The sequence below is a fragment of the Salvelinus namaycush genome, chromosome 1 (assembly GCF_016432855.1).
Source record: "Salvelinus namaycush isolate Seneca chromosome 1, SaNama_1.0, whole genome shotgun sequence".
Lineage (NCBI taxonomy): Eukaryota > Metazoa > Chordata > Actinopteri > Salmoniformes > Salmonidae > Salvelinus > Salvelinus namaycush.
The window spans coordinates 4,900,185-4,914,819 of NC_052307.1; the positions used below are offsets into that span (position 1 = coordinate 4,900,185).

The 14,635-nt window shown below is 42.5% G+C and overlaps 1 protein-coding gene across 1 annotated transcript; it reads right to left on the minus strand.

The window, feature by feature from the left end:
• Positions 1-4,128: 4,128 nt before the first annotated feature.
• On the minus strand, positions 4,129-10,490 carry LOC120050164 (protein-lysine 6-oxidase-like). The gene is made up of 6 exons (XM_038996834.1): positions 9,682-10,490; positions 9,422-9,530; positions 7,512-7,643; positions 5,745-5,901; positions 4,241-4,336; positions 4,129-4,152 (listed from the first exon to the last, which is right to left on the minus strand). Exons 1-6 carry the CDS (start codon positions 10,334-10,336, stop codon positions 4,129-4,131), a joined length of 1,173 nt encoding a protein of 390 aa, XP_038852762.1. The 5' UTR covers positions 10,337-10,490.
• Between the last annotated feature and the right edge of the window lie 4,145 nt (positions 10,491-14,635).

Here is a 14,635-nt window from a genome sequence, read left to right on the forward strand (position 1 = left end):
CCTTCCCAATTCCCACTAGAAAGTTTACTGTTTAATGTTTTGCAGATGGGATGAACTTTGACACACACACACACACACACACACACACACACACACACACACACACACACACACACACACACACACACGCGCATTTCTCACCCCATCAGAGCTGGGGTCAGTTCAGTTCCATGTCAATGAAGTCATTGCAGACCATGGCTATAGAGCCAGTAAGTTATGGACATCCATTATCAAGGGGAATAACTGTGGATGTGGAAATATTGTGAACACACCAGACTGTGTCTACAACTATATAAACTGCATGGCATCTGTAAGACATTTGACTTGTTATACTATAAGCATGGCTTCTGGAGCCCCCTAGTGGTCAGATTACACATTACAGGTCAAAACGGAAACTATAGTTTACTGACTTCCTGTATTGACATGAGCCCTTTAAAAAAAAATGTATCCTTTATTATAGATCTGATCATTACCTGACCTATTTAAAGGTTTCTGATTAAAATGTTCACTGTTTAAACGGTGGTGCATTCATGGCATGAGTCCGACTGTTTATATTTTCACTATTAAATAGCTGTTAGGCTACACAACAATCCAGGCCGGTGCAGGTTACACGATTGTCCTGAGAGAGAGAGAGAGAGAGAGAGAGAGAGAGAGAGAGAGAGAGAGAGAGAGAGAGAGAGAGAGAGAGAGAGAGAGAGAGAGAGAGAGAGAGAGAGAGAGAGAGAGAGAGAGAGAGAGAGAGAGAGAGAGAGAGAGAGAGAGAGAGAGAGAGAGAGAGAGAGAGAGAGAGAGAGAGAGAGAGAGAGAGAGAGAGAGAGAGAGAGAGAGAGAGAGAGAGAGAGAGAGAGAGAGAGAGAGAGAGAGAGAGAGAGAGAGAGAGAGAGAGAGAGAGAGAGAGAGAGAGAGAGAGAGAGAGAGAGAGAGAGAGAGAGAGAGAGAGAGAGAGTGCGCGTGCAGGAGAGAGCGCGTGTGTGTGCGTGCAGGAGAGAGCGCGTGTGTGTGCGTGCAGGAGAGAGCGTGTGTGTGCGTGCAGGAGAGAGCGCGTGTGTGCGCGTGCAGGAGAGAGCGCGTGTGTGTGCGCGTGCAGGAGAGAGCGCGTGTGTGTGCGCGTGCAGGAGAGAGCGCGTGTGTGTGCGCGTGCAGGAGAGAGCGCGTGTGTGTGCGCGTGCAGGAGAGAGCGCGTGTGTGTGCGCGTGCAGGAGAGAGCGTGTGTGTGCGCGTGCAGGAGAGAGCGTGTGTGTGTGTGTGTGTGCGTGTAGGAGAGAGCGTGTGTGTGTGTGCAGGAGAGAGCGTGTGTGTGTGTGTGTGTGTGTGTACTGTCTGCACATAAAATAAGAGTTGAAATATCAGCATGGGACTCTGAACCAACCGAATGTCATCATAAAAATAAGATTGGTTGTTGAGCCAATGTTGAGCTCTTTGTTCATCTCTTTCCTCCATATCTGTTGATGGCGATGTTTCCTGTCAGTTCCAGGGTGTGTTTGAGTAGGAGGTACTGGGTCACTGGGTTTCCCTTGGTTGGCGTAGATCCCCTGAACACACACGTACACTCATGCACACACACACACTGCGTAAAATGGATTGTTTCCGAGTGTGTATTACTGTGTCAAGAAGTCTTTGGCCATAAGGAGTAAAAGCCATGTGCTGGAAGTCAAAGTTCAATTGGTAAATTCAATGTTGTTCTGTGACTTGAGCAGAGTCTCAATGAGTCACCCTGGAAGACATTGATCTTCACACACACTGTAAAACCCTTTGCACTTAGAATATCTGAGTACAGTTACTTTGTAGTCATTACGCAAACCGATAGTCACTGTGACCATGTAGGAGTTCCATGTTTGAGTTATATCAGCTATGATAAACTACGCCTTGCCTTTTTGAGTGAATGGTAGAGTTGCCACCGGTGACTGTATTTGTTAGTGACAGAGACATACATGGTTGTTGAATTCGTTCATTTTCAGTCCTGTTGCCTTCACCCCGTGACACATTATCATTATAATTCAACTCATTATGACAATATTTGACATATCTCATCAGGCCATATTTTGAGGCCTAGCTTTACCTTAATACAGTGGCTTGATACTCATGGTTTACAGGTCACATCAGGCCTCCAAGTAGGGTTGCAAAATATACAGGAAAAAATCAATCCAAGAATCTTCCAAACGGGATCTCTGGAAAACCTGGCAAATGTAAAATAATTGTTTAACCCTACCTGCAATTCACATTCTGCTGAGTTAGGATATCCAACAGGTAGAATTTGTATTCACCCGCAACCTGCATTCATAATGACCGTCAAGGTCAGGAACAGTGTGGGGAGACTCCCTAAACCATTTAAACATCAAGTAATAAGGACTTTTCATTGACTTTGAGTTAAATGCCAGGTCAGCTCAGCAGTCAGTCCATCTACATGTGCTTTTCCTGTGTATGCCTATATGCTTTAAAATTAGTTCATATATTTCAAAAACCTCTCAATAAGAATAATATACTGTAAAGTTATTGAGGGTCTATTTTATACAATCTTGTCATGTCTTGAACTCTTGCTATTTTGCTGTGGTGATCTTGAACATGGAAAATAGTCACGCAACTGTAATTGACATTCCTGTGACATTTTAATAACTGATTTTGTTCATTATTAACAGGTTTGGTAAAATATGTGAAATTATGCTACTGCCACAGTTTTTCAAAGTATAGCCCACGTCGCTTAATGATAAAAATGTGACATGATTTGGGAGGACTTTAAGCATTTTATTGTGTTTACACTGCCTATTTCTCGCTCTACAAATATTGAGACAATAAAAAAATGCAATTTCAAATAAAATTCAAACTTTATTTAAATTGCATTCACAATACATTTGCAGATCTTTGTGTTGTATCATGAATGGAACACTAACACATGAGCCCGGCTATATGTACAGTATCGTTAGAATTTCAGTAGAACTAGCTTAAAAGAGTATGTTTTGTTACCTGTATAGATAAAAATCTAAAATGCGCTCACTACTGTAAGTCACTGTTGATGAGAACATCTGCTAAATGACTCAAATGCAAATGTGTATATACACAAACAAGTAAATCATTCTCTATAGTCCAAAAAAAACAAGTATTTTAACTTTCCTCCAATCTCAAAATGTAGCACCAATATTTATTACATAACCCAAGTAATGTAGCACCAATATTTATTACATAACCCAAGTAATGTAGCACCAATATTTCACGTTTATGTAAACATTGTTTAAAATGGCAACATTTGATTAAATATATCCATTATACTAGAACTTCCATACAGTAACAATCTTAAATTAGCACCTAAACAACAATTTTATGTATAATGTATACCAAAACAAATCATTTAAACCTTTTACCATTCCAAACAAAATGATGCTTGTGAAGATCAAATTTAAAATCAACTGTTATGTCACATGCTTCGTCAACAGTGAAATACTTAATACAGTATGTCTTTCTCATCCATGACCTTGGTCTCTATCAAAGCACAAAAAAAAAAGGGTGACTAGTGTAATATGATATTGTTTAAACCAGTAATATTCATAAAGAGAAAAAAAGAATGAAAGAAAGAAAAAAATGTTACGCTTTGCGGGAAACTCGGACCAATAAATATTGTAAACAATAATGTCTTCATATTTGATTGTCCGTCCATGTTGGTTGTCGTCTTGTTTTCAAATCATCGTAAAGCTTCTTCGTGGTGTTTCCTTTGTTCTTAGTACCTGGATAGAAAGATAGATAGAAAACACATCATGCCAACAATCATTTGCAGTATTACATTTTTTACAGAGGCAAATCTTGATTCCTCCTGTGTCCTCTCTCTCCTTGGCACTGAGGTTCCTCCTCTGAGGGGCGGAACCTCAGATCTTCTGCTACAATGTGCTTTGAGAAGGATGAGACGGGACACAAGGGGGGGAAAAGGACATAGATTCATCCCTTGGTGTGGTATTTCTCCCCCATAATGGACAAAAGACGACACTCACGATGTAACAGTACACCCTGAAACCTGGACAGAGGTGCCGCTGTATTGAACACTACAACGAACGACATTATTGTCAAAGTTGGACTCTGGAACCTGGTGACCTGGGTTTACAGTGATCTGTAAAAAATAAAAAGGCAAAGTATAATGTTAGGTTAGGAATCATTCACATCGTGTTGCTACAATAGGTTGAATTTGGACAGTAATATCAAAAACAGGATAGAAACCTCCTTAGCTAATAATATAGAAGAAAATATGGCAACAAACCTTAAGGATATACTTCCCAGGTGTCACATCAGTAATGTCAATCCACTGACAGTCAATATCGGCATTATAGGTGTCATAGCATCCAGGACTCAATCCCTAAAACAATCAACCCAAGACAAAGAGATTAGTCCATTCAACTAGTTCAAAATAGCCTGGTCTCAGATATCGTTGCGCTATCGTGTCAACTCCTTGTCACTTGGCATGGCTTGACATGATAGCACAAGCAGATCTGGGACCAGGCTAGAACGATAGCACAAGCAGATCTGGGAATCACAACAACACAAGCAGATCTGGGACCAGGCTAGAATGATAGCACAAGCAGATCTGGGACCAGGCTAGAACGATAGCACAAGCAGATCTGGGACCAGGCTAGAACGATAGCACAAGCAGATCAGGGACCAGGCTAGAACGATAGCACAAGCAGATCTGGGACCAGGCTAGAACGATAGCACAAGCAGATTTGGGACCAGGCTAGAACGATAGCACAAGCAGATCTGGGACCAGGCTAGAACGATAGCACAAGCAGATCTGGGACCAGGCTAGAACGATAGCACAAGCAGATCTGGGACCAGGCTAGAACGATAGCACAAGCAGATCAGGGACCAGGCTAGAACGATAGCACAAGCAGATCTGGGACCAGGCTAGAACGATAGCACAAGCAGATCAGGGACCAGGCTAGAACGATAGCACAAGCAGATCAGGGACCAGGCTAGAACGATAGCACAAGCAGATCTGGGACCAGGCTAGAACGATAGCACAAGCAGATTTGGGACCAGGCTAGAACGATAGCACAAGCAGATCTGGGACCAGGCTAGAACGATAGCACAAGCAGATCTGGGACCAGGCTAGAACGATAGCACAAGCAGATCTGGGACCAGGCTAGAACGATAGCACAAGCAGATCTGGGAATCACAACAGCACAATGAATAAAAAGATACGATACTTTACACTGAATAATCCGGTTCTGTCTCTACTATTGAATGGTGAAAGCTCTCAGATGCAAACTAATATTTATAGCCAGGCCTCTCTTCCCACTGGGCACATACAGTATGTCATTTCAACACCTAGTTTTGGTTGAGTTGTCATCTAACGTAAATTCAACAAATGTCACCATGTCATTGGATTTAGGTTTAAAAGTTGGGTAATTATTCCCTTAAATTGATGACTTTTTTGCTAATTCAAATCAGTTTTCAACACGTTGATTCAACATCATCGCATAGATTTATTTTTTTTGTTTAAATGATGTGGAAACAACATTGATTCCATCATCATCCCCCCCCCCCCCAGTGGGTTGTGTGAAGAAACAACACATATTGCATGCTGTTTAATGGGCTGGTATTATAGTGGAGCATAAAGTGATGATCACAGGATGTATCCCACATGGCACCCTATTCACTATATAGTGCACTACTTCTGACCAGAGCCCTATGGACCCTGATAAAAAGTAGTGCACTATATGGGGGAATAGGGTGCCATGTGGGACGCAGATACAGTCATAACAGACCTGAGTGTGAGACGTGCAGGCGAAGCGTCTGTAGTATCCCGGGTCACATGACGTGTCCTCCAAACAGAAGCTAGCCTTGTGTCCCTCGGCCACGCTTCTCTCGGAGCCGGGCTCCAGCAGCTCGTACAGACTGAACTCGTCCATGCTGTGGAAGTGACTGGAATACGAGGCACGTATTCTCATCAATGACCAGACCACACAGAGACTCTAATGCACTGCTTTCAATGTTGGTATTGCAAGCGTAGTAATAACCTATACACACTAGTCTGTTGAGAGCCCTCTCCACCACACCACATGCCTGTGAAACTGTACAGGCTTATAGAAGCCTGTCTTAAAGGGATAGTTACATCAAAATATGTATTTTTAGTATTTTGTTCATTAGTCCTCTGTTAATACAATTCCCCAATATGTTAGCGGGCAAGTTTTCAAGAAAGAGCAAAAACACTTTTGCATCATATGATACTTTTGCGTTTTGCATCATATATCATATGCATCACTGTCTGCAGTCTACTGACGCAATGACAACAGATATACATTTTTAAGGCAAACTGAACCATTTTAATGTCGACCGCCATATCTTACAAATGTTGTATAAATCTGTCCTGCAGAGCGAGCTGTCCTTTAGTCTGATATGTTGTATAAATCTGTCCTACAGAGAGTGCTGTCCTTTAGTCTGATATGTTGTATAAATCTGTCCTACAGAGAGTGCTGTCCTTTAGTCTGATATGTTGTATAAATCTGTCCTACAGAGAGTGCTGTCCTTTAGTCTGATATGTTGTATAAATCTGTCCTGCAGAGAGTGCTGTCCTTTGGTCTGATATGTTGTATAACTCTGTCCTGCAGAGTGTGCTGTCCTTTGGTCTGATATGTTATATAACTCTGTCCTGCAGAGAGTGCTGTCCTTTGGTCTAATATGTTGTATAAATCTGTCCTGCAGAGAGTGCTGTCCTTTAGTCTGATATGTTGTATAAATCTGTCCTGCAGAGAGAGCTGTCCTTTAGTCTGATATGTTATATAAATCTGTCCTGCAGAGAGTGCTGTCCTTTGGTCTGATATGTTGTATAAATCTGTCCTGCAGAGTGTGCTGTCCTTTGGTCTGATATGTTGTATAACTCTGTCCTGCAGAGTGTGCTGTCCTTTGGTCTGATATGTTGTATAAATCTGTCCTGCAGAGTGTGCTGTCCTTTGGTCTGATATGTTGTATAACTCTGTCCTGCAGAGTGTGCTGTCCTTTGGTCTGATATGTTGTATAACTCTGTCCTGCAGAGTGTGCTGTCCTTTGGTCTGATATGGGTGTTCAGATAACATGCGAGTGGAAGATCAAGTCAAGCTTCAGAGCTTGATCAAGACTACGGGAAGGATAATTGGTTATAGATCAAGAATCAGTCTCCAAACTGTACACAAAAGTCATCCTCCTAAAACTTGAAAGTATTTTACAGGACAGTACTCATCCCCTTCACTCAAAATTCAGTCAGAACAGCAGCTATCGGACAAGGGGAAAGAGACTTCTTCAATAGAACATTTTAACAGACAGATATGGGGACTGTTTTATTCCAACAGCCGCTAGGCTGTATAATAGATAGTCTGTTGGTCCCTCCAGAATACACCATATTGCACTTTAAATGTGTAGCTATAGGAATGTGAATGATTTATTTTCTGTAGTTTGTTTTACGTACTGTCTTTTTAACCACATGTCCAAATGAATTTCCCCCCCTGGTGGATCTGAATCTATTTATACATGTTTATGTATCAATATCCAATACTCACTGATGGCAGCTGTGCCATTCCCAGGCATAGCGAGGTTTGCTGGGCAGGAAGTCAGCAGTGCCCTGGTTCTTCACGCGCTGGGGGAACCGCAGCAGCACCCGGGTGTCGTAGTCGGCCACGCCCTGAGCAGAACTGTCCCGTCACAGGGGAAAACGTCTGGTCTTAGACATTCCAATAGTTAATATGGTAATGCACTTTATTCATGTATCAATTCTATATTTTTTTTTACAACTTTTTACATTCCAGGGACTCTAGTCCTATCATTCTAGACCCATAGTCTTCATGATTAACTAAATAATTTAATTAATTAAAGTGATTCCTAAATTGATTCCTAAATGTCCTTTTGAACTGCTGAAAGGAAAATGGAGTCTGGCGCTGTCGGTTATTACTGTTAATGAATATACAGTACATGCTACTATAGGTTTAACTACTGTAATACGTGGCAGAACCATAATGAATATACAGTACATGCTACTATAGGTTTAACTACTGTAATACATGGCAGAACCATAATGAATATACAGTACATGCTACTATAGGTTTAACTACTGTAATACGTGGCAGAACCATAATGACTATACAGTACATGCTACTATAGGTTTAACTACTGTAATACGTGGCAGAACCATAATGACTATACAGTACATGCTACTATAGGTTTAACTACTGTAATACGTGGCAGAACCATAATGAATATACAGTACATGCTACTATAGGTTTAACTACTGTAATACGTGGCAGAACCATGACTGAGTGGTAACACCCCCTTGCTCTCTCAACACATGTACACACCAGAGACCAGGGTTCAATCCCTGGTAGACCCTAACAACTTTCCTCACCATATCTATATCCCTATTGTAATTTTTAAATAAAGAATTGAAAATATTTTTAAACCACTGTAATCAGAGTCTTCTTTACGTTGGAGATCAGCATACATACACATCTAAAGCTGAGTCATTTCATGTCTGGACTTGGTAAAAAAAAAAACTAGCTATATACACTGGGTGTACAAAACATTAAGAAGCCTTTGCCCAAGTCTCCCGAGTGGTGCAGTGGTCAAAGGCATTGCATCGCAGTGCTTGAGGCTTCAATACAGACCTGGGTTCGATCCCAGACTGTGTCATAACCGGCTGTGACCGGGAGTCCCGTAGGGCGGCCCACCATTGTCCGGGTTATGGGAGGGTTTGGCTTGGGGGGGGGGGCTTTACTTGTCTCATTGTGCTCTAGCGACTCCTTGTGGCCGGCCGGGCGCCTGCAGTTTGATTTTGGTGGTCAGTTGTACAGCGTTTCCTCCGACACATTGGTGCGCCTGGCTTCCGGGTTAAGCGAGTGTTAAGAAGCGCGGTTTGGCGGGTCATGTTTCGGGGGACCTTCGCCTCTCCCGAGCCCGTTGGGAAATTGAAACATTGAGACAAGATCGCAATTGGATAATAAAAAATACAAATAACAACATTTAAGAACCCTTTGCCCTCAAAACAGCCTCAATTCATCGGGGCATGGACTCTACAAGGTGTCAAGCTGGCTGCAAGTCCATTGGGTGGTGGACCATTGTTAAAACACACGGGAAACTTGAAACATAAAAAAAAAAAACATCGTTGCAGTTCGTGACACTCAAACCGGTGCGCCTGGCACCTATTACCATACCCCATTCAAAGGCACTTAAATTCACTCTCTGAATGGCACACATACACAATCCATGTCTTAATTGTCTGAAGGCTTAAAAATCCTTCTTTAACCTGTCTCCTCCCCTTCATTTACACTGATTTAAAGTGGATTTAACAAGTGACATCAATAAGGGATCATAGCTTTCACCTGGAGTCACCTGGTCAGTTTGACATGGAAAGAGCAGGTGTTCTTAATGTTTTGTACACTCAGTGTAGAGTGGAATGGTCCCTGCAGTATGAGAATACCTTGCCAGGCAACCTTCCTCGGCTGCACATCTCAGATTGTACATGGGCGCCCTCTGGATATAGGAGGAAACTTGAATATAGTATGGATCTGGCACCAAGTCAGGGAGACCTGTCAATCATGTAACAAATGCAATATTATTAAGTAGCCTAAAGCAAGCTGTTAAAAAAAAATGATTGGAATAAAATGCCTTACAAATGTGAGAGAGGGGGAAAAAACGCATTTAAAAAGTGAATTACTGGAAGGGAAATATTGCTCTTACCTCCGTGTTGATGATAACTTGTGCCATAGCCATGCGGCTCTCTGCTTCTGGCTCTAGGTCTGTAGTAAGCGTCATAATAATTATAATAGGGGTTATAGGGATTATAACCAATGGATTTATAGGGGTTGTTCGGGTCATCTCCAACCATCATATCCTCTCTTCTCAAATTGGTCAGTGGTGGAGAGTTAGTAGATGTGGGTTTGTCGTCGGTGGGATTTGATCCATCGCCTGCATCATGGCCAGGTCTTGAAGCAGTCTCCCGGTTCTCTTGGGGTCTTTCATGTCTAATCGCCCCATTAGGACGTCGACGCGCGGTGCGTAATTGCACACCCGGCGCTGGCCGCCTTGGAGAGCCTCTTGGCGCAGGGTATCTGTGCACATTCGTCTTTTCAGCCGTCTCATTATTGTTGTTGATAACGACAACTATGTGATTCCGTTGAGCTGGACCTGTTTTTCGGTCTCTTCGTCCCGATGGCTGATATTCAGAACCGTGGCTAAGTATACTAAACACCTGCCCGTTGTGTTGCCATGGCATTCTCTGCCTTAAAGATGCTGATGGCGAAGCATCCTGCGTAAGAACTGTTTGCAATGTGCAACTGAGGATGCATAGCTGTGTCAACGACAATAAACAGGCTTCAAAGCCAAAACCCCTCATTATACTAATCGAATGAGTGAATGATATATCCACATCGGGAAAAAAAAAATATATATATATAATTTGTTAGGAAGCAGAATTTGGAGAATGTTCTCTCACTAACCGAGCAGAATCAAATTGAGGCCAGTAGCGAGAGGAACTGTTGCTCAGGCAATCTCGCATCTTGAACGCGCAGTGTGGAGTGTGATGGAGGGGTGTGAGTTTTAAAGTTTCTGGAACAGTTACACAAGTGACATCCGCATGCGCGCTGCCGAGGAAGTGGAAGTGGTTGGCACTAGCACAGGCACGTCACGTCCCATTAATTCATATAACAATAATGGTGTCAGTGGTGCAATATGCATCCGGTTTTATAATACTAAGTATTGCCTTACAATAAATGTTGTTCTGCGTATTCACAGGGAACAAAACTTCTCTACATTATAAAAAAAAAAGAGTAGTTTTGCTTTTCAAATATTTCAGAAGATTTTGTAGTAGCTACATTTTGAAAGACAAAAACAATCTTAGGTGAAAGAGGATTGATCAAAATCAAATTGAGTTCTGAGAATTGTTGTTGACTTGTGTAAGATTTGTCTCTTTGTTTTATCTCTCTCAATGCCTTTCACCCTTTTTAGTGAGATATAATTTGTGGTGTTCCCTAACACACCAAGTAGTTCTTGGCTGCCCTGGAACGATGAGTTGGTTTCCAAACCTTGATGGTTATGTGTTGTCTTCGTTTGTTTTACTGATCTGGTAGGCCTGTGACACTTTGCTGTTATAGCAACACATGACCTTCTCTTAGTCCTTGATACCATTTTTGGTATTTAGGTTACCTTTAAATAAATTATTCAGTAGGCTAAGTATCATGGGTTAGCCCCCCCCATAACAAGTGAACCTGGCTGCCACAGAGGTTGCCTCCCCCCCATAACAAGTGAACCTGGCTGCCACAGAGGTTACCCCCCCATAACAAGTGAACCTGGCTGACACAGAGGTTACCCCCCTCATAACAAGTTAACCTGGCTGACACAGAGGTTACCTGACAGTAACAGCCACCAGGTTCAGTACATGGTGGATATTTTTAGACTATTATCTACTAATTGATCCATATTATTTGCATGCGCAACCATTGGCTTTGCACAAACTTATATCAAATCAAATTTTCCTGGTCACATGCACACGGTTAGCAGATGTTATTGCAAGTGTAGTGAAATGCTTGAATTATTGCATTTGCATACCAGGTCTGAATGGAAGTGTTCTCTCTATTTGTGCTACTTGTTGATTCACTCAAATGTGTAACACAACAAATCTACATACACTGATACACACAGGAAACGGTTGAGTGTGAAAAAACCAGAAGCGTTGCAGTTCTTGACACAAACCGGTGAGCCTGGCACCTACTGTCACGACTTCTACCGAAGGTAGCTCCTCTCCCTGTTCGGGCGGCGCTCGGCGCTCGGCGTCGCCCGTCTACTAGCCATCACCGATCCCTTTTTCCTTTTCTGGTTGTTTTGTCTTTGGTTCTTTTTCACACCTGGTTTCATTTGCCTTAATTTCTGTGTGTATAATGGTAACCTGTTGCCTGTCTAAGTTTGTGCGGGATTAGTCTTTTATTGTGAGGTGCTCGGTTCGGTATTACCGTTATTTGTTTTCACGGGTTCTGAAGTATATGAGTGTCGGAACTTTGTTTGTTCCTCCGTGCGTTTGCACGGGTTCTCTGTGGTCGAGGGTGTAGTACCTTTTGATTGTGTCATTCCTGTGTTGGTGGACTTTCTTATTAAATATACACGCTTCTCAGACATCCCTGCTCTCCTGTGCCTGACTCCTACACCTACCACCTAGACGCACTTTGTCACACCTACAGTGCATTCGGAAAGTATTCAGACCACTTCCCTTTTTCCACATTTTGTTACGTTACAGCCTTATTCTAAATGGATTAAATCGTTTTTTCCCCCTCACCAATCTACACACAATAGCTCATAATGACAAAGCAAAAACAGGTTTGTAGAAATGACTGCAAATGTATATTTAAAAAAAACTGAAACCTCATTTACATAAGTTCAGACCCTTTACTCAGTACTTTGTTGAAGCACCTTTGACGGCGATTACAGCCTCGAATCTTCTTAGGTATGACGCTACAAGCTTGGCACACCTGTATTTCGGGAGTTTCTCCCATTCTTCTATGCAGATCCTCTCAAGCTCTGTCAGGTTGGATTGGGAGCATTGCTGAGCAGCTATTTCCATGTTTCTCCAGAGATGTTCGATCAGGTTCAAGTCCGGGCTCTGGCTGGGCCACTCAATGACATTCATAGACTTGTCCCGAAGCCACTTCTGTGTTGTCTTGGCTGTGTGCTTAGGGTCATTGTCTTGTTGGAAGGTGAACCTTCGCCCCCAGTCTGAGGTCCTGAGCGCTCTGGAGCAGGTTTTCATCAAGGATCTCTCTGTACTTTGCTCCGTTCATCTTTCCCTCGATCCTGACTAGTCTCTCAGTCACTGCCGCTGAAAAACATCCCCACAGCATGACGCTGCCACCACCGTGCTTCAACGTAGAGATGGTTTTAGCAAGGTGAAGATCAGTGCCTGGTTTCCTCCAGGCAAAAGTGTTCAATCTTGGTTTCATCAGACCAGAGAATCTTGTTTCTCATGGTCTGAGAGTCCATTAGGTGCCTTTTGGGTAACTCCAAGCGGAATGTCATGTGCCTTTTACTGAGGAGTGGCTTCTGTCTGGCCACTGCCATTAAAAACTTGATTGGTGGAGTGCTGCAGAGATGGTTGTACTTCAGGAAGGTTCTCCCATCTCCACAGAGGAACTCTGGAGCTCTGTCAGAGTGACCATCGGGTTCTTGGTCACGTCCCTGACCAAGGCCCTTCTCCCCCGATTGCTCAGTTTGGCCGGGCGGCCAGCTCTAGGAAGAGTCTTGGTGGTTCCAAACTTCTTCAATTTAAGAATGATGGAGGCCACTGTGTTCTTGGGGACCTTCAATGCTGCAGAAATGTTTTGGTAACCTTCCCCAGATCTGTGTCTCGACACAATCCTGTCTTGGAGCTCTATGGACAATTCCTTCGACCTCATGGCTTGTTTTTTGCTCCGACATGTACTGTCAACTGTAGGACCTTATATAGACAGGTTTGTACATTTACAAATCATGTCCAATTAATTTAATTTACCACAGGTGGTCTCCAATCAAGTTGTAGAAACATCTCAAGGATGATCAATGATCAACAGGATGCACCTGAGCTCAATTTTGAGTCTCATAGGAAAGCGTCTGAATACTTATGTCAAATAAGGTATCTGTTTTTATCTGTAATACAATTGCAAACATTTCTAAAATCCTTATTTTTCACTTTGTCATTATGGGTTATTGTGTGTAGATTGATGAGGAAAACAAATTATTTAATCCTTTTTAGAATACGGATGTAACGTAACAAAATGTGGAAAAGGTAAAGGGGTCTGAATACTTTCCGAATAGACTGTACTACCATACCCCATTCAAAGGCACTTAAATCGTATGTCTTGCCCACGCAACCTCTGAGTGGCACACATTCACAATCCATATCTGTAGGCTTAAAAATCCTTCTTTAACCCGTCTCCACCTCTTCATCTACACTGATTGAAGTGGATTTAACAAGTGACCTTAATAAAAGACCATATGTAGCTGTCACCTGGATTCTTCATGTTTTCTATACTCCGTGTATATTGCTGATATAAGACAGGACGCAGTTTAAACGACAGTGTCCACGTTCCTGTTCAAGTGGACCTACTGACCGCTCTGAAAGACCACTACATGGAATAAATCTTCCCCAAATCAGAACCTGCAGTAGCCTGTTTTAAGAGTTTTACCATGCCTCTGCACTTAACCCAAAAAAAAGTGAGACGACTGAACCAGACTCGTTTTATAGCATCTGTGTAAAGATCAAAGTGAACCCACTTCATCGTATGTTAGGCATTTCCTTCTAAATATACAAGGTAGCCAGGTCTCATTTCAATGAGTTGCAGGTGTCCCACATTCAGCGCCCCCACTTTAATCACCTTCTATAATGAGGCAGCTCTCCCTGGGCCCACAGGCGGCCTGTATCTTACAGGACACATAAACTAAATGGAAAACTGACACAATGGGAATGCTCTTACCATTATCAGTGCCTGTAAAACAAAATGTGTGAGGACTTGGTACAGTAAAGAATCGGCATATACTTCCCTCGTCCACTTATGAAACTGAAAACCTTTCATAAGAAAAAGGTAAAAGCTGGACATAATGATGATAGTTATGAGGTGTCAGTGATGCTTTAAGGAGACTGCTAAATCACGTGTATGATGATCAGAAACAC